This window comes from Orcinus orca, chromosome 20 (assembly GCF_937001465.1).
Source record: "Orcinus orca chromosome 20, mOrcOrc1.1, whole genome shotgun sequence".
Classification (NCBI taxonomy): domain Eukaryota; kingdom Metazoa; phylum Chordata; class Mammalia; order Artiodactyla; family Delphinidae; genus Orcinus; species Orcinus orca.
The window spans coordinates 49,219,957-49,246,741 of NC_064578.1; the positions used below are offsets into that span (position 1 = coordinate 49,219,957).

The following is a 26,785-nucleotide window of genomic DNA, read 5'->3' on the forward strand; positions in this document are numbered from 1 at the left end:
TGCTCCTGACCTCCAGCCAAATCTAAGGGTTAGTCCTGCCTCCCCAACAGCCCAACACTGCTGGGGCCAGTTTGTTTCCAGCCTGGACTCTGGGTGGTAAGAAACAGAAGCCCAAGTCAAGTTGGCTGAGGGAGCTGCGGGAAGTGATGTACGTTGTCTCCAGTAGCACGTCTACAGAGACGTCGGTCTAACAGCGTCATGAGGACCCGTGCATCTCTGTGGTGGCTTCATTCTTGGGCAGGCTCTCCCTCTGCTGTTGGAAAACATCTCTCAGCACGCCCAGGATGGTGCCACTAGCTCAGCCATGCCAGGACTGCCAGGGCTTCATATGCTCCTCAACTTCCCTGTCCTCATCGAGGGGCTCCTTGGGTGGCCCTGGAGTGACCCGTAAGGCAGGTACCCCCTGGACAATCACTCGTCTGGTGGAGGCGGCGCTGCCGGCCCCAGCTGACTGGGGTGCTGTCGAGGCGTAATTAACCCATTATGCCAGAGGAGGAGCCACCCCGAGTGCAGTAGCCTGCTGAGGTCACTGGGGACACCACCCTCAGAAATGCCAGCTCCTGCCCCGCCCACAGAGGGGCAAGCTCGGATGTGGGGACAAGGGCCTGGATCCCCTGAGGCCTGGGTGCGCTCCACTGAGTCAGCTGGGCGCATCCCTCTGTCCTTCATCTCCCCTGACTCCGCAGCCTCGCCCGCTTCCCCCACAGCCACTCCCGCGTCTGGGATGCCAGGGAGCAGGCTGCCAGCTGAGGCTGCCCGACTCCCTGGGGATGAAGTGGGCTTGGCAGAACAGGGCAGGTCTGGTGGCCAGTCCTCACTGAGCTGGGGAGACTGGGGCATGAAGACCAATCTGGGGTTTTTACATCTTCATTTATTGCATTTGAACCCCGAGTTCCTCATGGGTCCTTCTGCCCGGGCTCTCAGATGCTGTCACTGATACACTGCCCCACTCCTGGTGGCTACTGCCAACAGTTCTCTCTGGCTCACAGATTCACCTGGGGAATGTGGCCACCACAGGCCTCATTCCGGACACTGGACCCTGGGACTTGGACCCAGTTAGGCCCCCTACACCCTCATCTGGGCAGAAGGAAGTGTTGCCCTCTGCTGCGCCCAAGGTCTTCCATTCAAGGCCCACCTGGGCTAGACTGACCCCAAGTGAAGGGCACTCAGGCCATGGGTCTGGACTTGCCCCCGTCCTGGGGTTGGTGGGCTTCGCAGACACGCGCAGGAGCCTGGCCTGCCCAGGCCGCCCCGGGGGCGTGGTTGGCTCCGCTGGCGGCGTGCGGGTCTTTGCGGGCAGGGGACTTGGGCGGGCGGGGCGTCTTGAGCGTGCTGACGGCCCGGATGAGGCCCATGCGGTGGCGTATGGAGTGGTCCAGGTTAACCGTACAGCGCAAGAGGCTCTGCGCCTCGGCCACGGTGAAGGGGAAGTCAGCGCCCAGGAAGCGCCGGAAAAGCTCGGGGTCGCCGTCCAGGTCGAGCACCTTCTGCAGCGTCGCGGTCATGGTGTGCAGCTCGAGGCTGTGGTCGCAGAACACGTCCCAGAGGGGCGCGTAGGCTTCGGGCGCGCTCCCTGCCTGCTGCTGGTCCTCCAGGCACTGCAGGGCCCAGCTGAGACGGCACGGCCACTGGTTGGCGAGCACGACCCAAGCCACGGCCTGGCGCGGCGAGAGGCCCTCAAAGTCCCCCTGCTGCCGTTGCAGCAGGCGCACGGTGATGGGCACGGTGTTGACGATGCGCCGCATGGACACCACGTTGTCGGGCACGTAATCGATGAGGCAGTCGTACTCGTCGTGCAGGCAACAGAGCGCCTCCTGGATGCTGCGCGCCGCCTTTACTTCCAGGAGGCTTTGCGCGCTCTCGGCCCGGGCCGGCCCCTCCATCTCCAGGAGCGGCGCGACGTCTCCGCCCCCCGCCCCCGCCTCGCCCCCGGTCCCCGCCCCGCCCCCGGTCCCGCCCCGCGACCTCACGTTGAGCGTCATCTCGCGATAGAGCAGGTCGTCGCGGCTTCGCACCGCATCGTGCAGGAACTGCAGTTTGGTGCGGCGGCCCATGATGGGCACGGAGAAGGGTAGCGTGACGGTGCGGTTGAGGAAGAGGTAACCGTTGTCGGCCGTGCCCTTCATGGAGCCGGCGCTCTCGAGGCACGCGGCCAGGATGCTGGGGTCCACCACCAGGATGAAGATGAAGGGCGCGTGGCTGTCGGACAGCAGCGTGTTGATGGCATTGAGCACGCCCACCACGCGCTCCGGGTAGCACGTGTCCAGCCCTGTGATCTCGAGCACGACGCGCAGCCGGCGCCGCTGGTAGATCTCCAGGAAGCACAGGAAGTCGGTGAGCAGCCCCACCTCCTTCTTCACCTCGCACATGAATCCCAGATGGCTGCTGAACCTCTCCTGCGACACCAGCCGCTCAATTCTCTTGCGCTGGCTCACGAACAAGTGCTTGCCCAGTGAGAACAAGGCCATGAGCAGCCCGGAGCTCGAAAGCATGGTGGCCGCGCCGCCGAATGCCCGGAACATGTTGCCGTGGCCCAGTACGTGGGAGCTCATCGACAGGTAGAGCAGGCTCATGCCCAGGCTGAACGCCGCCAGCAGCCCCAGCATTGCCAGGCACACTCGGCTCCGGCAGTGCCACTCGCGATGGCGGTAGTCCAGCCTCGTGGCCGCCTTCTTGCCCAGCACCGAGTACAAGCTGAAGGGCAGTGCGCCGTATTGCTGGCGGATGCCCTCGCACAGCGTGGCCACCAGGCCGGCCCACAGCTTGTCACTGCCTGCGTACTGCCAGGCGCTGAAACGGATGAAGAGGAATTTGACGTTCTTGCGCCGCAGATGCAACTCGGTGATGATGGGCTGCAGGAACACCAGGTACCACAGCAGCTTCGAGAAGCCCCAGCCCCGTACGGGCCTCAGCTGCCACTGCACGTGCCGCAGCTCCTCGGCCTCCCTCTGGGTCGCCTCCTGCTGCATCAGCGCTGCCGGGACCGAGGGCGCAGGGGAAGGTGTGAGCGTCTAGACCCGGCTTAGGCCAGGCCAGGGCCTGGATGTTAGACGGGGAGCCAGGGCCCGTCTCCAAGTGCTGGGCAGGTGCAGAAGTGCAGAAGGAGAGGCCTGGAGCCAGGCTTGAACAGGAAAGGGTCTGAGGGGGAATTGGGGGGGTCAGGGGAGGGCAGAAGTAGAGCCCCCAGAGGAGAGAGGACCGGTGGGGGCAGGGAGGGCTCTAAGAAATGAAAGAATGCATGCCAGGTGCTGAGGAAGAGAAATGCTGGGCAGCAAGTGTACACCCTTGGTCCAGTTTTCCTGGCTTACTGCCTCTCCTCCAGCTTTCAGCTCAGTTATCACCTCTTCCAGGAAGCCTTCCCTGATCCCCAAGCTGGGTCAGGTGACCCTGGGCTCCCCCACTGCAGTCCTGCCCTCTCTGGGTCATCCCTGTCTGGGGACAGCTCTGTCTCTCACTCTGGTCTGTGAGCCCAGGAAGGGCAGGGCCCTGGTTGTTTGGGCCACCCTGTGTCCCTTGGATGCTGAGGAAGTGCTGGGAGGAATGTCTGGAGGATGGATCATGAGAGACTGGGGACATGATCTGCCTGCTGTGAGGGTAGTGAGTGAGCCAGTGGGAATGAGTCGGAGTCAGCGCAGAATAGAAGCTCTGTTTCCTTTTACCTTAGAGCTGAATCTTTTCTCCTTCCAGGACCTTGTTTGTTGCTCTGTGACAACACAGGAGCAGGACATGGGCTTGTTCGATAGGTGCTCACCAGGGCTGGGCACACGGAGGTGAGTCACCTCCGGCTTCTCTGGCCATGATTGGGGCTGGGGTCTGAGCTCCAGCAGCGTTTGAACCAGGCTAAGTTTCAGCTCATGTCTTCAATTAACATTATCTGTCAGGGGTCTTGTGGGCGCCAGGCCCTCGGCCAGGGCTGAGGAGAGGAGATAGGTCCGAGGAGCACAGAGGTCTGGAGGGACTTGGCAGGAGCCAAGCGAGGAACCTGGGCTTTCTCCCTAGGGTGCGGGGAGCCGTGGAAGGCTTTTGAGCAGGGGAAGGACAGGGCTAGATGTGTATTTTAGAAAGACTCCTTGCAGTGGATTTGGGGGGGGGAGGGGGGCAAAGGCATAGGGAGGGACCTGGTTAATGCTGGTTTATGGGCGTCTGGCGGACTGGCCTCAGGGGTGAGCAGGTCTTAGGGAAGCCTGGGGCTGGGCAGGGACCAAATGTTCCGTTTCCCTTAATCCTCACCCATGATCTTGTCCAGCATCATGTGCAGGCGGCAGCCAAAGGGGGCGTAGAAACCCACGGTCACAGGGACAGGCACGTGGCAGAGAGTCTTGGCCAGGCAGCTGCAGTAGACGTCATCCTCTGTCAGGATATCTGGGGCCCGGGGGTGGGGAAACTGAGTCAATGACGCTGTCCAGGCACCACCCTGCTCCCCGTCTACCCTCCGGAGTGCTCGCCCTCAGCCCCTCCCGGCACCGGCACCCCTCCTCCCTGACTCCCAGCCATGACTCAGGTCAAACCCTCCGACAGAGGGTTTCTGCGGCCGCAGGCAGCCCCGTCCTTCAGGACCAGATGTGCCCTTCTGGGCCCCGGATCCACCAGGCAAAGGCCAGGAGGCCAGACCCACCCGGCCCTGGCCCAGAGGTGTGTGGGAACTTGGCTGCCCTGGCCCCAGGTCACCAGGATCATGGTTCCCCTGGGAAAATCCCACAGGCTTTTCTTGAGACTCCCGGGCCCTCAGATACCTAAGATACCGCTGTACGCGCTCAAAAGTTCCGCCGAGTCCGTTCCTTTCTGCTCTGCTAGCCTGACTCGAGCGTGGGCAGGCTCCTCGGCTGCCTGTCCACCCCTGTGCCCGCAAGTCACTAGTTCCGCCCTGAGCCCCAGGCAGATGCGTCTTCTGGTCCTGGCCCCGCCACCTTTCCCCGCATGACCCAGGCAGAGTGATGCCTCTGGGAGGCACCTTGGACCTGTAGTCAGGGCACCAGAAAGGTAGGGCTCAGTTGGCGGCAGGGCAGGGGGGGAGGCCAGGCCAGCCCCACGGTGTGTGGTGGGGATGACACGCCCACTTTCATAGAGGCCTGGTGGGCTGCAGCATCCATCCCTCGCTGGGGGCCAGCGCTGGGCCTGGAGGCACAGCTGGGAGGGCAGGAGGCAGACTCGGGCCAAGGTCAGCTGAGGTGGCAGCTGGGGAGGACCTGAGCCTGCTCTGCCTGGTCAGTGGCTGACCTCACCTCGCCGAGCCTCTACTAACCTGTGTGTGAAATGGGCATCGAGGCCCCGAGGCTATAGCGACGGGGTTGTGCCTGACCTGGAGCCGAGTCCCCACTCAGCTGTGCTCTGCTTTCAAACCAGACCTGGAGACTGCCACCTCCCTGGTCAGGTTGCCGGCACCCCTCGCCGGGACTCCTGCTTTCCGCCCTTCCTCCCACAGTCAACTCTCAGGTCACATCCCGAGTCAGCTCTGGGCCCTTGTGGCTCCCACCTCCCCAGGGGGAGAAGGCTGAGCCCTCACCGCGTCCGCGAGGCCACCTTCCACCCTCTCGGAGCCCGTCTGACCCTCGTCCTCACCTCCCCTGATCCAGCCGCATGTCCCTCCGTGTTGCCCCGTGAACAGGCCACCTCAGAGTCTGCACTTGCTGATCCTGTTGCTATTTACTCGAGAGAACTGCCCCATCTTTGCTTAAATGCAGACTTGATGGGGCCTCGCCAGATGCCCTTGTTTAATTTGCAAACCCCATTTCCTCTCCCTGCTTTATTCTTCCCCCGCAACGTGGTTGTCACCCGGCGACACACTTTTGAACTTCCCTATTTATCTTTTTTCCTGTACCCGCCTCCCCCCACCGCCTATAGAACGTGAGCTCCATGAGGGCAGAGATCTCTGTCTGCCCTGCTTCCTGTGACACCCCCAGAACAGAGCCTGGCGCCCCTGTAGGCGACCAGTACCTGGTCACAGAGTGAATGAATGAATGAATGAGTGGGTGGGTGGGTGGATCCCTCCCATGGCTGTGTTGCTCTCTCCGTCCCTCGGGCCACTCCCTTCCTCTTGCTGCAGCTGCACTCCCCAACACCAGAGCAAGCTGGTGTTCATCCCCCGCTGCCCCAAGTCAGGAGGGCTGGGGAGAGAGGAAGCAGAGCAAGGGTGTCACAAGCTGGGGCCCGGGCCCCTGGCCCGCCCGGGATGGAGGCAGCATGGACGGGCCTGGCCTGGAAGCCTTGGATCCCAACGGGTGAAGGAGCAGCAGCTGCCCAGAGGCCCAGTGTCAGGGATGAGCGCCCTCCCAGATAGGAACCAGAGTGAGCGCTGAGGAGGGCAGGCCCCAGGCCTAGGTGGGAGGCGAAGTGGCAGGGACAGAGCCCCGGCAAGGGAAGGCTGGGTGAGCTCTGGACCTGTAGGAGGTGAAGGAGCTACGGTTTACGGTGTCAGGCAGGTGCCAGGTGTCTGTGGGCCTCCTGGGCTCCAGGAGGGCGTTGGCTGCAGAGGGCAGGACTGGGCCGCTGCTGGCTGTGGTGCATGCCGCGGCGGGTGAGGGGCTGGGGGGTGCTGGCTAGTTGCATGGGGACGGTAGTGGTTGCAGGTGGCCCCTTCTGGGTGCCGTGAGCAGGGCAGAGCCGCTGCCATGGGGGGCTGGGAAGTGCGGGCTGGGATCGCCGCTGCAGAACAGGGGGCTGGAGGCCCCGGCGACAGCCATCGCCACCCCATGGTGGCCTAGCATGCCTGGGGGGTGGCGACAGGGCCTGTAGGCTTGAGGTGCCGCTGGGTCATGGTACTACTGGTGACAGCATCCTGGAAGGAAGGAAGTGGGGGGTGACTGGGCCTGAGGGGCACTGGCAGGAACCAGGTCAGGTCTTCAGGAGGAGGCTGGGGCTCGTCACTCAGCTGAGGCCCAGGAGAAGTCAGAAGATGAGGAGGGGCTGTGGGCCGAGGCGGGGCCATGCCCTGCGCTCTCCCACGGCTGGGGCAGGGGGTGGGGGGTGGGAAGAGGTGCAGGGGCCTGGGCTTTAGCTATGTGAGGAGCTAGAGGGGGGATGATGCCCCCAGAGCTTCTGCTACCCCAAGTTCTTCGGTCCCTGGGGTGTCCCCAAGTGGGGGGGCGGGCGGAGAGGACTCCACTGGGAGCTGGCCTGGCTGGTCCACAGGAGGCCAGAGTGACGAGACGTGACTGTGGAGGGGGACAGGGTGGGGACTAGGAAGGGGGCTGCCCTGGGAGGCCCCGAGGAGGCTGGATCAGCCCTGACGGGAGTAGCTGCCCCCTCCTCGCCCGGAGCAACAGCGACTGCGGTCACCATGGGCGGCTGGACCCCCTCCTCGTTCATACACACTCAGTGTGGGCTGCGGGCTTGCCCTCCGACCCCTCCCGCCCACCGCACTGCTCCCCCCAGGTTGTGGGGCAGTCCCCACAGGCCTGGCGATTTGGGGAGGGAATTCTGTCCACGCTAGGGGCAGGGGCAGGCCAGATGGGCCCCCACTGCTGGCATCCCCAGCCCAGGCTCCCACCTCTGGCCTCCCAGGGCCTACGGTCCCCACGGCCCCCTGTGCAGATGCCTCCATGGTGCGCCGGTGGCTTTTCCCTCCGGGGGCCTGAAGTTCTGCTTGGCCATCCGCTCAGCAGCCCCCCACTCACAGGTCTCTCTTGCGACCAGGGCCGCCCAGACTGAACCCCTACCTTTTTGGTGCCCCAATTCCCTGTCCGAGCAGTAGCGCTTGGTGGGCGTCCGGGGGGGCAGGGCACCCTTGGTGAAGTGGATGGTGTAGTGCTGGTTCATGGCGGCGGGGGGCCTGCTGGGGGTGGGGACGAGAGGCGGGCTCAGTACCCAGCCCCCTCGGGCGCCAGCAGCGAGAACCCACCCACCGGACGGCCCCGAGACCTGCGATAGATGAGACCTCATCCCGGATGTTGGGGTCCTGGGCTACCCAGGTGGCATGGGGGTGCTCTTCAGAGTAACAGGGAGAGGTCAGGATGGGGGGACGGGACAGCCAGGCGCGCGAGGATGAGAACGCTTGGGGGTGTTGGGTAATTTGGGGTGGGTGAGATTTCCAAGGCCTGGGTGTTCGGGAGCTGCTGGGAGTTTCCAAGAGGCTGGGACAGTGCGGGTGCTGAGCCGATGTGGGCTGGGAGCCAGGGGCTGGCTGAGTAAGATCAGGGGGGAGCTGGGTACTGGGCGGGTGCGCTGTGGGCGGTGGAGGCCGGCACCCTCTGAAGGGACTTGAAACCAGTGCGGTGAGAGGCGGGGAGCAGTGAGCCACCGGGCAGGCGAGCGGCTGAAATGTCAGGGCTGAGACATTTGGGACCTAATGAGGGGTTGCAGGGAGGGGCCTCTAGGGGAGCAGATGAAGTCGGCGTGGTCCAGTCTGGGGAGAGGCTGAACAAACTGGGGATGAGGCGGGGGGCACTGGGTTTAAAATGTGAGGAGCGGAAGCGAGGGAAGGAGGCTGTTCAGAGGCAGGCACGGGAGAACCCGAGGGGCAGAGGAAACGGGTGAGAGCTGGAGTTGGTGAGGGTTGGGGGCCTGGCGCGTGGCCCCTGCCCACCTCATCCCCCCGGCCTGGGGTCCCCCATACCTGATGGCAGCCTCGCGGCCCCAGCTCCCTGCCCCGCCGCTGCCGCCAGCCGAGCCGCTGTGCCAGCCCCACCGTCTGGCAGCATCAGCGCAGGCCAGACTGGTGAGAGGCCCGGGAGCTGGGAGCCAGGAGCCCAGTGGCCCGACCGGTTTGCCCACCTTGTCCCCGCCCCTTCCCAGCAAGCCTGCCCAGTCCCTGTCCCGTGCGCTCAGCTCTCAAGGACTGGGGGCTGCCGCCGCCCCCCCACCCCACCGCGGTACCCCAGTAAGGGATGGAGATGGCAGGCCACGCTGCTGCCCAGGGCGGGACCCGCCGGAGGGTCTGCCGGTCTGGGCACTTATGCTGTGGGAGGGAGGGAAGCTAGGATACGGATTTGGAGTCCAGGCCCAGCGAAGATGCAGCCCCAGGTTCAGGTGCCAGCTCCTCCAGGGCCCAGCCGTGTGAGCTCGGGCGGGTGACTTCACCTCTCTGAGCCTCGGCTTCCTTGTGGCTGAGCAGGCCGGCGTCTGTGCCTGCCTCTCGTGGTTGTCAGGAGGAGTCCCCTGAGCCCAGAGCTCAGCAACAGTGGCGCCAGCTGGCCCATTTGCCAGCTGCTCCAGATGCTTCACATAAAATGACGACGACACGCGCGTTCCAGGCTCACCAGGAGCCGTGCTCAGCGTACATGCTTCTCTTTTTTTGACTCCAACACGCGGATTGCGGGATCTTAGTTCCCCAACCAGGGATTAAACCCAGCCTCAGCAGCGAACGGGCAGAGTCCTAACCACTGGACCTCCAGGGAAGTCCCAACATGCTTTTTTATCTTCAGTAATCTCTTTCCTCGTTGCCACGCTCCAGTGGGGCGGGGGTGATGCCCCCTTTACAGGTGAGGAAACGGAGGCCTGGACTGGGGAGTCCCTTGCCCCGGGTCTTAGGGAGGCAGAGCCAGGCTTTGCAGGCAGTGGTTTGTGCTGGGTAGGTGGAGGTGCCTTGTGGACGTTCTTCGAGAGGTGAGAGCGGGGTTGGGGGTGGGGATGGCTGGGCAGGAGGTGCCTTAGACACAGCGTGTGGGGGGGGCCCCTCTGCTCTCCAGGGTCCTGTCTCCCTGTGGCTGCTGCTGGCGTGATGGGTCGAACAGAGGTTCGTTCCCCCGGGAGATGGGGGAGGCAACCACAGAGCTGTGCCCAGTGACCAGACACTGCCCCCTGTAGCCCAGCTGTGCCCCTTCCCTCCCCTGGGCTACTTCTCTCTCCCCTCACCAGGCTTTCAAGCAACTTCCTCCTCCCTGTCCTCTGCCACTTTAGGACTCTGCCCCCCTCCCAGCACCCCTGCCCCATCAGGGAGGCCAGGCTGGTGTGTCTGAGTGGGGGTGTGGTGAGTCTGGGGGGGATCCTCCAGGACAGCCCGGAGTTCTTGAGGGCAGGGCTGGGCCGATCCCCCGCCTGTCCGTGCGCACACAGTTTAGCTGAGTGACTGCGATTCATTTGGGAAACATCTGCAGGCTCTGTGCTGGACAGTGCCAGCACCCAGCTGAGGGACCCAGAGGGACCCACGGGGAAGCGCGGCGGGACATAAACAAGTAAACACGGCGGCAGGGCAGGACAAGGCAGTCTAGGAGCCCCCCCACCCCCCCAGGGCTGCAGGCGCCGGGCGAGTGAGCAACTGCTCCGAGGGATGTGGTGGGCAGCTGAGGCTGGTGGCTGCCGGACACCAGAGAGGGAGCAGGAGTTTGGGGAGTGGTCCAGGCGGGGGAATGGCATGTGCAAATGCACGGAGGCAGGCCAGGGACCCGCGGTGCTCAGCTGTGTGCGCTGGGGAGGGGCTGGATGGGGTGTCTGCAGAGAAGCCCCACCCACTGAGGAGACCCCTCCTCCTCCCGTTTGGGTCTGTCGCGGCCTCGGCGTGCAGATCTGAGGTGGGGGTACTTACCCACATCAGGCAGCAAGTGGCAGAGCCTGGCAGAGTCCAGACGGGTGATGCCCTCGGATGCTATGAATGTAAACATTGGAGGTGGCGGCAGGGGGTGGGGTGCAGGCATAGAGGCCGAGCTGCCCAGGGACTGGTCAGCCTGGCCATTGCTCTTTTCTTGGTATGACTCGCATCCGCCAGGCACATGAACTGTGTATTTGTGTGTGTGTGTGTGTGTGTGTGTGTGTGTGTGTGTGTGTGTGTGTTTTGGGGGAGCCGAGGGTGTCTGGCCCACCTCACCTGCATCCATCCTTGGTCCTGGCAGCCCCAGCCCAGCCCACCCCTGCCAGCACCCTGGGGGCCCTTGGCCCTGCTCCTAGGGAGAGGTCCGTCCTGTGGGCCCCGCTGGGAGGAGAGCAGCCCCAGACTTGACACTGGCAAGGGTGCCAGCGCCAGGGGCCACCCTCCCCTGCCAGGTGTGCAGGGCAGGAGGCGGCAAGCTGCAGGGCTGAGGCCGAGGAGGAGGGGGCCCAGGAGAGGAGGAAATGTGGGCTGGGGAGCCACACAGGGTAGCCTGCTTCCCCCGCAGGACCTGCGACACAAACAGTCCCTTTGCAGATGACCCTGCCCCCAGCACCCTGCGTGACCCCCACCTTCCACTTGGAATCTGGTCCCACGTACAGAACCTTTATTGAGCACCTGCCATGTGGAGGGACGTGTCCAATGTGGGCTCCCTCCACACCAGCCCTGACTGGGGCGGGGTCCACCTTGCCCCCGGGACACCCCCACCTCCCTATGACACCCATTTGTTGAGCGCTTATGAGGCCCTGAAGCGGTGGGGGGACCCCGTCTCCCCAGCACCGGCCACCACCATGGGCAGCAGCTGGGTCCCCGGGATGGGGTGGCGCCTGGGGCTCCCTCAGGATCTCTGGATCACCACCTGGAACTTACCTGGAAGAGAAGGGCTGGCTTTAGCCTGAGGCTGGGACCGGAGGGGAGAGGCAGCATCCCCGTAGCTCAGAGATGTTCATCCCTGCCCTGCGCCAACAGCCTGGGTGGCCTCAGCGGGGCCTCAAGTTTCCTCACCGGTCTAGGGTGGAGATGCTTCCTGCCCACCTGGCCTGCATCCCAGGGCTGCGTGGGTGACTGGGGGCATGAAGGCCAAGCATGTCGGTTGCTGGGGAAGGGGCTGGCACGGGCTTCTGGGGCATGTATTGCTCAGATCCTCCCAGGTCCCCCGTGATGAATGGGCCTGGGGACTGGCAGAGGGGAAGACACCTGGAGGGAAGGGGACTAGAGGGTTGGCTGCAGGCTGCCCCCAGGTAAGGGTGGGGCCTTGGTCTGTCTGATGGAGGGCACTGTGGGCCAGCGGGGACCCGGGGGTCAGGAGGACAGCCCATCACGCCGGCTGCAAGTTCCATGGGGCCTGGCTGCCTGTGGAGCCCCTCAGCACAGCACCAACCCGGGTGACTTCCATTATGTCCACCTGGGTTCCCGCACCGGGAAGAGTGTTCGAAACCACTAGACCAGGTCATCGTCAAGGGTTGTCTCCTCCAGGCTGGCATGCCCCAGGGGAAGCAGGCTGCGGGGGACATCCAGGGGCAGGGGCGTGGATGTGCTGTACCAGCTGTGTGGCCTGGGCATGTGACTTAAACTCTCTGGGCCCAAGACTCCCCATCTGTGAAATGGGGCTGGGGTGGCCCGGCCCCACCTCCTCGGCCCCCCTGGAGCAGGGGGACCCCTGCCTCACTCGGACGGGAGCCCCCCCACACCAACTCACAGGCGGGCAGGGCTGCCACGGAGGCGGTGACCAGGCTCTTGATGCCCAGGGTGCTGAGGGTGCCCCGGAGGAGGCCGCAGGTGAAGGCCAGGAACTGGGGGCGGGGGACACAGGTCACTGTGGGCAGAGGGGGAAGGCCAACACCCAGGACCAGGGGGGCCACGGTGGGCCCCTCCCTCTCCCGGGGTCCTGGGCTCGGGGAGGGGCCTGCCTGGGGCTGGAGTCCCAGCACCGCCCCCGTACCTTGGGCGCTTCCTCCAGGTACTGCAGACCCGAGGCCATCCGGATGAGAAGGGGGAAGCTGTGGTCCTGCAGGACGTAGGTCCCCTGGGGACAGAGGAGGGGCCCATGGGGGCTGGGGTGGCACCTGTACCTTTGTTAGCGGGGAGGGGAAGCAAGGACCCAGGGCCCAGCCCCGCTGGGCTGAGGTCTGGAAGGACCCTTCCCTCAAAACCGTGGTGGTCGGTCACGGGCCCGTCCTTCAGAGCTGCACGAGGACCCACGGGCCTTCGGCCCCGGGCCTGGTGTCCTGCCCCGCTGGGTGCGTGACCTTCCAGGGTGGTGGTGAGAAGCTGCAGCCCAGGCCCGTGGAGCGGCCCGCCGGGCCCCGGCACAGCACGGGCTCCTAATGGGAACTAGGACCAGGTCCGGACAAGAAGCATCAGGCCGAGGCGAGGTGCCGCCGGCCGCAAGGGGCCTGCTGCCGGCTCTGGGGCCCATCCTGGGAGGCCTGCGGGGAGGCTGGAAACAGCTGCCACGCCCCACGGCAGCCTCCTGGCTTCCCCTGGAGGATGACACAGAGGCCCCGAGGGGGCCCGTGCCTGCCTCCCAGCTTGGGCAGGTCCCCGTGGCCGGGCTGGGCCGGCTGCAACCGCCCCGCGCGGGGGAGTCCCCTCCCCGGCTCTTGGGCGCTGGGCGTGGCCACGCACCTGATGATTGGTGCGGAGGCTGTCCATCTGCTTTTGGAACACGGCCGCCCACACGTCTTTGCATAGGAACTTGAGAGCGTCCAGCTCCTCCCTGAAGGCTAGCGTCTCCCGGGGCAGCCTGGGGTGGGGCCCAGGCCAGGGGAGGGGGGAGCCCCGAGATGAGGAAGAGGGAGGAGACCAGGCTGGGTTCCTGTGTGGAGCAAGGTACCCTCCCCGCCCGGCTGTGCCTAGGAAGGGACCCCACCTCAGCTCCTGCCCACCTCTCACCTCTCGCCCAGGGCCTGGCCCACGCGGAAGCCCATGCCCTCCAGGACCGACAGGCTCATCTTCTGTCCCTAGAAGGCCAGGGAAGAGAGGCGCAGGGGCCCTCGGTCACCTGAGGGAGCCGGGAGCCGCTGGGTTTGGGGGCTGCGAGGGGACTTGCCCGTCCCTGCCCGTGCAGGGCGAGGAGGCCCAGAGGGGAGGGCCTTGCTGCACAGGCTGGCAGGACAGGCCGGCTTTGCCCCTTCACCTCCTCACATGCCTCCAGAAACCCCATCAGCCCTCAGGACCCGCTCCCCTTCATTCCAGGAAAAACGGGGGTTTTCCCCAGGCTCAGCTTCACCCTGCCGGTCAAGTCTTTCCTGATAACACCCATCACTTCTTATATGCGCTTTCAGTGTCTGTCCTTACAACACCCTGTGGAGTAGCACTCCCGTTACCCCAGAAACTCAAGGCGACCTGCTCTGGGGCTCGTGTGGCAAGTAAGGGGGCCACAAGGCATGGGCCCTGGCCTCTGGCTAGCAGGAGGGCTGAAAAGTCAGCTGTGATCATTAGGCCTTAACATATTAGCTGAGAATCCTGGGAGGGACGCACAGGGGCACAGGGGAGGGAAGTGTTCCCTCGGGTGCCCGGTGAAGGCAGTGGTGGCAAAGCGGCCTTCTGGAGGGCAGGCCAGGGTCTCACGGTGGAGGGGCTGAGGGACAGGGACAGGGGTGGCAGGAGGGCTGCACCTGGTATCTGTCCACATGCCCAGGAGTGTGGACGGCGAGGCTGGAGGAGAGCTGACCTGTGTGTGTTTTTGATCTGTGTGACCTGGAGAGAGCTGAGCAGGCGAGGGAGGCTGGCCCAGACTGGGGGCGTCAGAAATACCAGGATGGCCTGTGGTGACCAACACGGGGCCGGGCACACCGGAGGCGGCGCGTTAGAAACAGATGCTGAACGAGCAAAGTGAGGAACTGGGACTCAAGCACACACTGTGCCGGGTGCCCTGTACAGACCCCCTTGTTTAATTTTAACAACCCCATAAGGTAGGTTGTATTTCACACCTGGAGACCAGGCACAGAGGGGTTAGGTCACACCTCCCAGAGGCACCCTCAGCCACGGGGCTGTCCTTCGGACCTGAGCAGGTCTGGCTCCTGCCGGTAGGTGGCAGATGGGTGGGCGGCCGGGGCAACACCCCCAGCTGTCCCTGCGCCAGGGAAGTGGCAAGGGCTGAGGCCCGCTGGGGGGACGCGCCAGGCGTAGGGAGGTCGGAGCAGAGGCGGCCTGCGTGCCAGCCCTCTGCTCTGCTGGGCTACGTGATATGCAGGCCCTGTCCCGCTATTCTGTGCTCTTCCCGCGAGAACCGGGCCTGGGGAAGGACACAGCTTCCTGCTGGTGGCACTGGCGTGCGCTCTCTGGTTTCTTCCAGCACAGCAGGGCCAGCCTTGCGGGGAGGGCTTGTAGACTCAGGATATGCGGGATCTGAGCTTGGGGCATGAGAGGCAGAGAGGGGGACATGTGCCTGGTGGCTGGTTCCAGGGTCCAGGGCCAGATCAGCCCCTGACCCCTACCAGCTGCCCCGTGCCTCAGTTTCCTCACGTGTAAAATGAGGACCTTTCCAGGGTGTGGGTAAGTGCAAGCCAAGCGCTCTGAGTCAGGCTCAGGAAGCGCTACTGTCATTGTCATATGCAACCTCTGCACCTGTCAACCTGCATGACGAGCTGATGGGGAAAGGGAAGGAGAGACTTGTGAAGGAGGGGCTCTGTTCTGTGGGCTGGCGGATCTCAGCACCTGGATCACTGCCACCCTGCGTCACCTCCCTCCTAGAGGCGAGCTACCCGAGGGGGCCTGGCTGGGCTCTGCTCTAAGTGCATCTGTGTCCCGAGGGACAGGGAAGACCCCAGGACTCCCCTGTTCATCCCACAGACATTTCCTGACTGGCCTCCGGGAGCTCGCCTAGCAAGCCTAGTGGGGATGACGGGCACCCAGGGGATGACAAGCTGGTGAGAGGGCGGAGGGTGGTGTGACCGGCACACTCACAAGGGTGGTGTGACCGGCAGCTCGCTCTACAGCAGCTGTTGCTGTTGGCTCCATGGTCCCCAGCCCTTGAAAGGGACCAGTTAAATATCTGCTGCACTGCAGAGACTGGGGGTGGTGGGGAGGGGGGAATAATGCGAGCAGGGAGGAGGAGAGGCGGTGGGGAGGGAAGGGCGGAGGATGAGCGGGTGACTCGGGAGAGAGGGCGGAGGAGGAGGGTGGCAGAACCCCACCTGCTCTCTGGCAGCCGCCTCCCAGGACTCAGCAGTGTTCAAGCCCCAATCCCTACCAAAGCTCTCCAGACACTAGGGGTTCGTCATTCCTGAGGAGGGAGGGCAAGGCGGGACACTCCCATCCCATTGGAAGCCTCTGGAGCCCAGCCCAGAGCCAGTGCATTTCTGGGCTCCCCACGCCTGTTGACACAACAGCCCATGGAGAGGAACCGAGATAATGGGAGAAACAGGGGGGACCCCTCAGAGGAGGCTTATCAGTGTGGGCACGAGGGGCATCCACGAAGCAGCACGGGCACTTGGAGGAAGGGACAGTCGGACAAGGGAACGTTCTTAGAAATGAAATGGTAGCCAAAAGAAACGTTTGTTCATGAGGGAGCTGAGAAAGAGACAAATCTGGAAGGTAGGTAAAACCTCACAGATTGTTAAGAAAAAAGGAAACCACGAGGTAGGAAAAAAACGAGAGAAAAGTTGACAGGCGGAAAGAGACCTAGGGAGTCTAGGATTCCTCTGACTGCGAGAGATGGAACAGTGCTGGAGAAGAAATAATGAAAGGAGCCTAAGAGGAACGTGTGCTCTGCTAAAGGCAGATTCAAGCGTCCAGACCGAAAAGGGCCGCAGAACTCCGAGTAGGATGAATGGAAAACAAGTAAACCAAACTGCCTCCCCCCTGGTCCCGTCCTGGACTGAAACTCGATGGAGCTGGGTGGGGGGCTGTGTGCCTGGCCTGCCTGGCCCCTTAGTTAATAGTTATTTGTGAGGTTTGAGCCCCACCCACGGAGCCACTCTGTGCTGGCCCAGGGCAGGGCGTCCCAGGAAGGAACAGCACTGGTTCCTGCCTTAAGAAAAGCACAGGGAGGGCTTCCCTGGTGGCGCAATGGTTCGGAATCCACCTGCCAATGCAGGGGACGCGGGTTCGAGCCCTGGTCCCGGAAGATCCCACATGCTGCGGAGCAACTAAGCCCGTGCGCCACAGCTACTGAGCCTGTGCTCTAGAGCCCGCGAGCCACAACTACTGAGCCCGCGTGCCACAACTACTGAGCCCACGTGCCACAACTACTAAAGCCCGCGCACCTACAGCCCATGCTCCGCAACAAGAGAAGCCACCGCAATGCGAAGCCTGCGCACTGCAATGAAGAGTAGCCCCCGCTCGCCACAACTAGAGAAGGCCCGTGTGCAGCAACGAAGACCCAACGCAGCCAAAAATAAATAAGTTTGTATATATTTTTAAAAAAAGCACAGGGAGAAGGGATGACTTCTGGCTTCCCCAAGGTGAATGGCCCCAGAAGACCCAAAAGAACTATGCTGCGTAACCAGGTGAGTGACAGGGTGAGAGCACACCCACCCTGTCGCCCTGTCCTCATGCACCCCGGTGGTGCCCAGACAGCCCCAAATCCCACCTTCTCCCCTGACACTCTGAGCTCACCCACCCCCCCTCCACCTGCCTTCCGTCTACCCCTCACCGCTGCTCGGGCTCCTGCAGCAGCACCCTTCCCCACCCAACCTCCATCCAGTCTCATCCACGTGGCCAGGGAGGACTTCCGGAGAAGTAAATCTGAGCCTGGCACACCTCAGTTTAAACCTTCTGTGGCCCCCACCGCCCTCAGGACAGAGCCCCCGTTCCCGCACGGAGACCCCACTGCTGGCTCTGTGGCCTCGGATGCACTGCGCCCCCTCCAGGGCTCTGCCCCCTGCTGTCCACTGTGCCAGGAACTGGTTGGTTTTCCAGGCTCTTGCCTGAGCACAGGACTGTATCTGATGGCTGCTACACCCACCACAGGCCCTCCTGAGAGAAGGGGCTGGCCTGGGCACTCACTGGGCCTCGGTGGACCAGGGCCTACCCAGCAGGGCCGTTCCCGGGCCAGCGGCCAGTGGATGACAGCTCGTTACACACACACACAGGGGTTCACTCCTTTGCCCACATGTCTTCAGAGTTCCTGAGGTGGACAAACCACAGCCTCTTCCTCCGACTCCTGGAACTTTTCCCTCTGATAACAAAGGCCCTTAGACCTCCCAGTTCCTCCCAGTTCCTCCGGCCAGTCTTCCATTCAACCCGCAACCGTTCAGGAGAATCCATTCAACAGCCACAGATAACCAGGCGGGACGTGGAGATCAAAAGGCCCTGAACAATGCCTGTGGTTCCTGGGCGCCTGTGCTGCGGGGACAGAGATGAACCAGCCACCATCGCTTTCCTCAAAGGGCTCTGGGGCAGGTGGGCGGGGCAGGCCTAATGCCGCAGACAAGCTCTGGCACGGATGCCCGAGTCCTGATTTTGCCTTTGATCCTGGCCGTGCAGCGTCGGAGAAGCCCTCCTTCTCTGGTGCCTCAGTCCCTCCCCTGTAAAATGGGATGATGACGTCAACCTCAGAGTGCTGTTCTGGGGACTGAATCAGATAAAATCCTGTGCTGGAGACACGATAAGTACCCAAGAAACAGAAGGCCTGCGTGGCGTTCGGACAGGACACTTGCTGGACCAAAGAAGAAGGAGCAGAGAGGGGAGGGGCCGGGAGCAAAAGAGAAGAGACTGCGTGAAAACAGGGCAGCTGCCCACGATGTGCTAAGAAACGGGGCTCCCCAGCTTGAAAGAATGTGGGGAGATGGCAGTCCTTCCCCTGACTGCACACAGGAACCACCCAGAAGCTCTGAGGCCTGACGCCCGGGCCACCTTCTGGCCCAGCTCCACCGGAATCTCTGGTGTGGGACCCCAGCATCAGAACTGCAGAGGCAGCTGGGCAGAGAGCCACGCCCAAGGGTCACAGGCGCGTTCGTGCTCTAAAAGCCCTGTGCTGAGCAAAGCTGAGTAACCGCCTGTCCCCCCTACTTGCTTGGCCCCAGGAACCCATTAAAATCCTCCCAGAGTGTCAGAGAAGACACTGAGAAAGACAGGAGAGAGTTTACAGCACAGGCTTTGGAAGTGGGAGGCCCAGTTACATTCCTGACTCTGCCACTTGACAGTGAAGACTCCATCTATAAAAGCCTCTGTTTCCTCATCTACAAAGTGGGGAGGATCGTGCTGACCTTTGTGGGTTGTTAGGTGGATCAAACGAAATCAGGAATGTGAAGCCCACCAGGGCACACGATAGGTGCTATTATTGGCCATGATACTAAGTGAATGCCAGTCCCCGCCCACACCCTCCATGGCACAGGGGCTGCACTCACTTCAACAAATCCATGCTGAGGACCTACTATGGGGTGATCAACACAGACCCGGTCCCCATCCACACCACACAGCAGGCAGCCTGGCAGAGGAGAGGCTGTGAATCGAAGGATCATATGGGTACATAATTCAGATACATACTTATTGTGATGCAAGGATACCCCACTTCCACTGGGGGCTCAGGGAGGGCTTCCCCGAGGAGGGGACATTTGAGCCAAGATCTGAAGGATTAATAGGTGTCAAGGCAGTGACGATGTGACAGGTGAAATGAGCTGGAAGATGAGGGAGGACGCTGGTACAGGGCAGAGAGGAGGGAAGCCAGACTAAAGCAGGGAGGGGCCAGATGGGAACCATATTTGGACAGCACAACAGGAAGGGCCTGGCTGATGGCTGGAGGTGAGGGAGGAAAGGCAGATGTCAGGGACTCCTGGGTTTCTGGTTGGAAAGCCAGGATGGATGGGGTGCTGAGACACTGCAGCCCCCTCCCCAAAACACAGGTCAGTGCACACTCCCTCTCCCACGCGCTAACGTTCTCATAGCATTTTCGCAAGGTACAATATATACTCATTTATCTGATTTGCCCACCTACCCCACTATAACGTAAGCTCCAGGAGGGCAAGGGTTTTGGCATGGTTCGCTGAATAATCCCCAGAGCCTACAGTAAGGCTTGGCACCTTGCAGGTTTTAGTGACAGTCTGTTGAATGAATGAACTTGAAAAAACTATGTTGAGACGATAACAAGCAACACCTTTGTCCTCCTGAATTGGGAAGAAAACACAGACCAATAAAAATGTCTTGCATATTGACGATGATGATCATAGAAAGAATAATAATGAAAAAAGTGAGCACAGCCCCACTTATTAAGCACCTACTCTCTCCGTCACCCTTTCTTCTTGGTAACAGACTTTAAAACAAGAGCTCCGTGATCTGAGGGCTGATTAGGTGCTAGACATCGTGCTAAGTGCTTTGAAGTCTGAGCATTTATTTTTCATAAGGGCCAACTTCCAAGATGCCAAGCACGCTCCTTCCGCAGGGCTTCGCAGAAGGCTTCCCCCTTCCTGGAATGCTCTTCCCCCCACTTATCCCCGGGGCTTGCTTCCTCCCTTCTCTTCCTCAAAAGGCTTTCCTCCACCATCCAGCACTCCACCTCTCTTCTTCCCCCACTCGGCTGAAGTTGTCTTTATAAAACTTCTCACTAGCTGGTGGCACATTCTATGTTTATTGTTTGTTTTGACTCCCCTACTAAAACGTAAGCTTCACGAGGACAGGGAAACAGTGCCCTGAATACAGCAGGCGCTCAGTAAGTTTGCTGAATGAATAAATGTCTCGCTCGGAGTCTTAGGTGCTGTTACGATCTCATTTTACAAGGGAGGAAACTGAGGCACACAGAGGTCGAATCACTGGCTCTCGCACCCTGTATGAGTGATGCAGGCGGGATTCAACCCAGGCTCAATATACGACTTCTCAATATATACCCAGTAATCGTAATTACTGTAATTGCTACCCGCTTACTCTGTGCCAGGCTTTGAGCTAAGAGCCTGACCCCGAACTGTCTCGCTCAGTTCTAGCTGCGACCCTTGAGGCCGGCACTGCTGCAACCCCTCTTTGCAGAGGCGGAAGCTGGCGCCTGAGGTCGCCCAGCGAGGCAGGGGCGGGGCGGAGGTCCGACCCGGGCCGCTGCCGCGCCCTCTGCTCCTCCCGGGGCCTCGACCCGGCCTTCCCGCCGCGGCCCGTGCCTCCTTCCCCCCGGGGCCCGGCGCTCACCCCGGGGCCGGGGTCCGGATCTTGCGCCCACAGCTCCGCTACCATTTCCGTGTGCAGAAACTCGAACAGTGCCGCGTCAGCCATGCGCCTACCTTCCCTGCCTAACAACCGTCCAGCGCCTCGTGCCCTCATTGGCCCGGCTGGGCAAGCTCCGCCTCCTGCACCTAAGCGCGAGCCCGCCCACTCTCGCTTCCATTGGTGTTTCGGGCTAGCCCCGCCTTTCTTTTCTGGGCTCTTGTGGTGCGCGCCTGAACTTGGGAGACTAGGGGGAGGGCCTGCTTTGTCTATATTGGCCGCACGTGACAAGCATCTCCGCCCTTCCCTCTGCTTCTTCCCCGTTTCCGGGTCCTCGAGCATTTCCATTGGCCGAGTCGCTTGTTACACGTGACTTCTCGTCATTTAGAGTCCCCGTCTGTCTACACGCCTCGCAGCACAACGCGGAAGCGCCAGCCCAACAGCTTTCCTATTGGCCGTGCCCATATTCACGTGGCTCTTCACACACACCCCTCAAAGCTGGTCCTGAGGGCTTGCTTCCTGGTTGGTAGACGAGCGGCCCAGGTGATTGGCCGCCAACACCCGCCCAACCTGCTCCCCTATTGGTTGGGGCTGCCGCCTTCTCCTTTCTCGGTAAAGACTCCGCACTTCGGCTAGGTAACGGATCCCGCAGGCTGGGCGCTCCGGTGACTCGGTACGGTCTTCGGTGATAGCGCTCCCTACCCCGCCCTTAGTGCACCCTTCCCAGAGTCCAGTTGGGCTGTTACCCTTTCTGTGACCCAGGCACTTGTACCTGAACGGCTCAGGAGCCCGTGTGCTTCCGAATCTGACACAGGCTTGGAGGAGGGTGTGGCCTCTGCTAGGAGGCAAAATCGGAAAGAGCTTAGTTTGGACTCCGGGTACTCGTGCCTCAGCCTTGATCGAGCTGGTGGTCCTCAGTTTTCCCATCAGTACACTGAGGAGGCTGGGGTCTAGTCCCCATCATCATCATCATCAGGGATGATGATGCAGAAAAGGGAACTGAGGCCCAGGCAGGGGAAGCAGATGGCCCCAGATTGCTAAGGTAGTCAGTGGAGGGGCTGAGAATCCAGAACTTGCGCCTTTTAACCACGGCAGGGCGCCCGCCTCTCATATCATCCCTTCGCGCGTCTTCTCCCTAGCTCGCGCCATGGCGTCCCAGAGTCGTCGGCGGAGGCCGCTGCGGAGGCCTGAGAAGGTGGTGCCGGGGGAGGCGGCCGAGACGGACTCGGAGCTCTCTGTGTCCTCGTCGGAGGAGGAGGAACTGTACCTGGTCCTCTCGGGCCCGACGCGCGGCCGCCCCACGGGACTGCGGGTGGTCGGGGAGGCCGCGGAGACCGACTCGGACTCGGAGCCGGAGCCGAAGGCCGCGCCGAGGGATCTGCCTCCGCTCGTGGTGCAGCGGGAGACTGCCGGGGAGGCCTGGGGAGAGGAGGAGGCCCCGGCGCCCGCCCCCGCGCGTTCGCTGCTGCAGCTCCGGCTGGCTGAGAGCCAGGCGCGGCTGGACCACGACGTAGCGGCCGCGGTGAGCGGCGTGTACCGCCGCGCGGGCCGTGATGTGGCCGCCCTGGCCGGTAGGCTGGCGGCTGCCCAGGCGGCGGGATTGGCGGCGGCCCACAGCGTGCGCCTGGCGCGGGGGGACCTCTGCGCGCTGGCCGAGCGCCTGGACATCGTGGCCGGCTGCCGCCTGCTGCCCGACATCCGCGGCGTGCCGGGCACCGAGCCCGAACAAGACCCGGGACCGCGAGCCTATCTGTGACCCACTCTCCCGCCTGACTGAGCCCTGGGGGTAGGCCTTGCGGCCTCTGGGACCTGGCTCTGTGCCCTGTTTAGCCACCCACCCATCTTACTGTCACCCTCAGAGATAACCCCGCCCCCTGGATAATGCTCTGTGTGGGGGGGGAGGGAGGGGGGAGGATGGGGGGTTAATGCTGTGCAGCCCTGCCAGGCCCTAGCATCTGGTTCCTCCCCCGGCCCTGGCGCTTGCTCCCTGGTTCAGAGCTTGTGTGTGTCTGAAGCTTGGCTCAAACTCCTGGGTAACTAGCCACTCCTTAATCTGTCTCCATCTTAGCGGTTCACAGAGCCGCAGCTCTCCTTTCTGTCTGCCTTCCTCAGTTTGGTTTCTGTTCACAGGGGCTGGTCCTGCTTCTAGCGCAGATTCCCTGATGTCTCTGGCCCTAGTCCCACTTCTGGAATTCTGCCCTCTAATCTGGACCCTTTTTCTGCTCCTCAGGCTTGGCTCTGATTCCATCTCCTCCTTCTAGTCCTTGCCCTTCCGCCTCCTGGCTGCTTCTCCTTGGGCTTAGCTCCACCCCCTTGGCCTGATCTTGTTTCCTGGGTCCAGCTGTACCCTTAGGTTTGGTTCTGCTTCTTTTTGCTTCTCCCATCCTGTTTAAACTACGTACTTAATTATGGGCTCCAGGGACCCCCTATGGTTTTCTTCATCAGGCCCAAGATGAGACCCCCGTTTGACCCGAGGAGGTCCCCCTCCCACCTCTCCAGGCCCAAGTTGGTGTGTCCTTCCCACCCTCCAGGCCAAGATCGCGCCTTCTGCCCAAGTTCCAGGTACAGGATGGGCCTCCTCCTGACTCTCCAGGCTGCGCGTGCCGCCAGCAGGCACTTAGGGCCCAATACAGACTCGCCCTGGAACTTTGGGCACAATATGACGCCACTTTGCCGATAAGGACCACATGTATTTTGTTTGGTCACCGTGTTGTTCCCTGGGTGCTAAAAGGGCTTGGCTGTCTGGCTTGTCTCAGGGCCTGGGATTAGCTCCTTCTTTCTGCTCCTCACCTGGTCCCTCTTCTCCCAGCCCCAGTCCCTCAGTCCCATTCACATTTATTCCCCTCCACGGCTCTTACCCCAACCTGGGCTGAGATCTGGGCCCCCAGGATGGAGAAGTGGGGAAGAAAGCTCTATGGCAGACTCACTAAAACTCAAGACATTTATTGATATGGTCCGTTCTTCTTATCTCGCCATCTAAGCTGGGGGCGGGTAGGTTGGTGATTTTGCCGAGAATGTGGGTCCCGCGAAAGGGATCCTTCATGCCTGGCCTATTGAAGGTGAGCCTGGATCCTTCACGCCTGGCCTATTGAAGGTGAGCCTGTGGCCGGGAAATCAGGGCTCCTAGTTTTTTGCCCTGGTTCTGCACTTATTTGTATTTTGTTAATTCACCACACATTTGTTGAGCTCCTGTTCTTTGCCTGTCCTTAGCTGGGCACTGGTGGTGCCCACAGGCTGGGCCCTTGCAGAGCGCACAGTCCCCTGGGGGAGACAGCCATTGAAATATTCTTGCAAATAAGTGGATAGTTTTCATAATTGTAATTTATACTTCAACTATAATTCTTCTGGCATTGTGATTAGTGCCGTAAAGAAATATAGGAGCTTTGTGAGGGTGTAACTGAGGTCTGTCTGACCTTGTTTGGGGGGAGGTCAGATGGCTTCCCTGAGGAAGTGATGAGTGAGTTTGAGCCAAGCCCTGAAGGTGTAAAAAAGGTGAAACAGGTCTGGTAGAAAAGAGTTGCAATCAGTGGGAATAGCATATGCAAAGGCCCTGAGGCAGAAGGGGGCAGAGCCTATTTAATAACAGAAGAGGGTGATATCTTCTATTCTCCACCTTGAGTGGAGAGAGCAGGGGAGATGGGCGTGGTGAGGGTGGTGAGTGCTGTGCTAGCAGGGGCCAGACGGAGCTGAGCTTTTAAACCAGGTAAAGATTCTCGATCTTTATTGAACAGCCAGTAAACAGAGAATGATGCCATCTGATGAATGTGTTTTGTGAAGGAGACTCTGAGACTGGTGCTTCTGCAGTGTGGTTGCCTCTGATAAATACCCAGAAATACTGGTTTAAAGAATCAAACTTCCTTTTAAAGGTACAGCTGAGCTCAGAGAGAACATGAGAAATCTCCTGGGCCCAAGTTAATTTCTGCTGCACAGCAAAGGGATTTAGTTCTACTCACGTGTATATATATATATATATATATATATATATATATATATATATATATATATATATATATATATATATATATGTAGTCTCTTTCATATTCTTCTCCATTATGGTTTGTCACAGGCTATTGAATATAGTTCCCTGTGCTATCCAGTAGGACCTTGTTGCTTATACATTCTGTATATGATAGTTTGCATCTGCTAATCCCAAACTCCCAATCCTTCCTTCCCCTCCTCCTTGGCAACCACAAGTCTGTTCTCTATGTCTGTGAGTCTATTTCTGTTTTGTAAATAAGTTCATTTGTGTCGTATTTTAGATTCCACATATAAGTGATATATGATTTTGTCTTTCTCTGAGTTACTTCACTTAGTATGATAGTCTCTAGGTCCATCCATGTTGCTGCACATGGCATTATTTCATTCTTTTTTATGGCTGGGTAGTATTCCATCGTGTATATATACCACATCTTCTTTATCCATTCATCTGTCGATGGACATTTAGGTTGTTTCCATGTCTTGGCTATTGTAAATAGTGCTGCTATGAACATAGGGGTGCATGTATCTTTTCGAATTATAGTTTTGTCTGAATATATGCCCAGGAGTGGGATTGCTGGATCGTATAAAGCCTTGGATTTTAACAGGTGCTGGACCTTGGGCCAAGCACTTATTAGAGAAGCAGAGGCCCTGGCATGAAACTTAGTCCCTTGAAGGGCTATATCTTGAATGAAAGAATGTGGTAGAAAAAAATCTGATTGATACCATTGAGGCATACCTAGGAAACTTGTCCATTTTGGCTTAGGCTCTGAGTGGAGGGAATTTTTCCTCAGGGAATTCATAACCACAGGCTTTTCTTCAGGCCTGATTGGGGTTTGGGTATACCCTTACGGAGCAGTTCAGGAAACCCCAAGCATTGAAATAAACTGAAAGTCGGCTCTGGCCAAAGCTAGGGAAAACACCCTCAACCAGCCTCATGCAGAATTACAGCAGACTAATATAGACCAAACCTAAGTTCATAGTTGAAAACTGCAGAGTGCGACTTCCCTGGTGGTGCAGTGGTTAAGAATCTGCCTGCCAATGCAAGGGACACTGGTTTGAGCCCTGGTCCAGAAAGATCCCACATGCTGCGGAGCAACTAAGCCCATGTGCCACAACCACTGAGCCTGCTCTCTAGAGCTTGCGAGCCACAACTCCTGAGCCCATGTGCCGCAACTACTGAAGCCTGTGCGCTCTAGGGCCCGCGTGCCGTAACTACTAAGCCCGCGTGTTGCAACTACTGAAGCCCACGTGCCTAGAGCCTGGGCCCAGCAACAAGAGAAGCCACTGCAATGAGAAGCCCGTGCATGGCAATGAAGTGTTGCCCCCGCTCGCCACAACTAGAGAAAGCCCACATGAGGCAACAAAGACCCAACACAGCCAAAATTTAATTAATTAATTAATTTTTTAAAAAATGAAAACTGCAAAACATACCAGATGATAAAGTGATGAACCAGTATGGGCTGCTGGTTCCCTTCCCCAAATTTAACCTTGGAGAAACTGGAAAAAAGAAAGAAATCCAGATCCGAGGAATAACAAAATGTTGAGAAGTCCTCAGGGACAAAGAGGTGATCTGACATAGTATTCTGCTTCTTCTTTCTTTGTAACAAATGACCAAAAATTTAGTGGCTTGCAACAGTTGTTTTATTATGCCCACAGATTCTGTGGATCAGGAATTCCAGCAAGCCTCAGCTGGAAGATTCTTTGGTTCCTTGTAGCAATGACTGAGGTCACTCAGGTATTCAGCTGGCAAGTGGGTTGGCACAGAGGGTCCCAGTGACTTCACTCAGGTGGCTGGACTACTATGACTCAGAGATTAGGATTGCTGACTGGAGTGTCTGTATGTGGCCTTGAGCTTCCTTCAAACATGGCAGCCCCAAAGTAATCAGATTCCTTACATGGCAGCTCAGCACTCCAAATATATTTCAGTAGACAAAGCAGAAGCCCTTGGGTGTCATGCATGATCAATTCTGCTGTGTTCTATCCGTTATTAGCAAGTCACTAAGTCCAGCCAAGATTCAAAGGAGGGGGTGGAGGGGAAGGAGACATAGACCTTTGATGAATAAGAGTATCAGAATTTGTGGATCTATTTTGAAACCACTACAGTTAGATGGGGCAGTGGGTTGTGGACGAGTCGTTGACTTTTTCGGTCCCTCTCTTTCAGTGTTGCCTTGGGTAAATGATTGCCTGAGACATGAGAGCATCAGCCACTCACAC

General features: G+C 60.2%; 3 protein-coding genes across 21 annotated transcripts; 1 reads left to right on the forward strand and 2 right to left on the reverse strand.

Moving 5' to 3' along the window:
* Positions 1–851: 851 nt before the first annotated feature.
* On the reverse strand, positions 852–10,863 carry NKPD1 (NTPase KAP family P-loop domain containing 1). Of its 9 annotated transcripts, none has more exons than XM_049703584.1 (4): positions 10,739–10,863; positions 10,460–10,519; positions 4,231–4,362; positions 852–2,974 (listed from the first exon to the last, which is right to left on the reverse strand). In XM_049703584.1, the coding sequence occupies exons 1-4, from the start codon at positions 10,746–10,748 to the stop codon at positions 1,167–1,169; spliced, it is 2,010 nt and encodes a 669-aa protein (XP_049559541.1). In that variant the 5' UTR covers positions 10,749–10,863; the 3' UTR covers positions 852–1,166. The 9 variants fall into 9 exon arrangements, with proteins under 9 accessions (XP_049559541.1, XP_033286612.1, XP_033286610.1 ...); XM_033430721.2 differs by lacking the exon at positions 10,739–10,863 and adding an exon at positions 7,656–7,771 and having other exon boundaries at positions 10,460–10,499; XM_033430719.2 differs by lacking the exons at positions 10,460–10,519; positions 10,739–10,863 and adding exons at positions 7,656–7,771; positions 8,552–10,320.
* Positions 10,864–10,895: 32 nt separating this feature from the next.
* TRAPPC6A (trafficking protein particle complex subunit 6A) lies at positions 10,896–21,169 on the reverse strand. Of its 10 annotated transcripts, none has more exons than XM_033430736.2 (7): positions 20,579–21,169; positions 13,415–13,482; positions 13,148–13,265; positions 12,462–12,545; positions 12,219–12,312; positions 11,925–12,020; positions 11,110–11,389 (listed from the first exon to the last, which is right to left on the reverse strand). In XM_033430736.2, exons 1-7 carry the CDS (start codon positions 20,939–20,941, stop codon positions 11,358–11,360), a joined length of 855 nt encoding a protein of 284 aa, XP_033286627.1. In that variant the 5' UTR covers positions 20,942–21,169; the 3' UTR covers positions 11,110–11,357. The 10 variants fall into 10 exon arrangements, 7 of the variants coding, with proteins under 7 accessions (XP_033286627.1, XP_033286624.1, XP_004271226.2 ...); XM_033430733.2 differs by having other exon boundaries at positions 11,110–11,584; XR_007474373.1 differs by lacking the exons at positions 11,110–11,389; positions 11,925–12,020; positions 12,219–12,312 and adding exons at positions 10,896–11,030; positions 11,390–11,584.
* On the forward strand, positions 21,132–23,029 carry BLOC1S3 (biogenesis of lysosomal organelles complex 1 subunit 3). Of its 2 annotated transcripts, none has more exons than XM_004271176.4 (2): positions 21,132–21,266; positions 21,733–23,029. In XM_004271176.4, the coding sequence occupies exon 2, from the start codon at positions 21,741–21,743 to the stop codon at positions 22,347–22,349; it is 609 nt and encodes a 202-aa protein (XP_004271224.1). In that variant the 5' UTR covers positions 21,132–21,266; positions 21,733–21,740; the 3' UTR covers positions 22,350–23,029. The 2 variants fall into 2 exon arrangements, with proteins under 2 accessions (XP_004271224.1, XP_033286635.1); XM_033430744.2 differs by lacking the exon at positions 21,132–21,266 and adding an exon at positions 21,287–21,635.
* Positions 23,030–26,785: the final 3,756 nt, after the last annotated feature.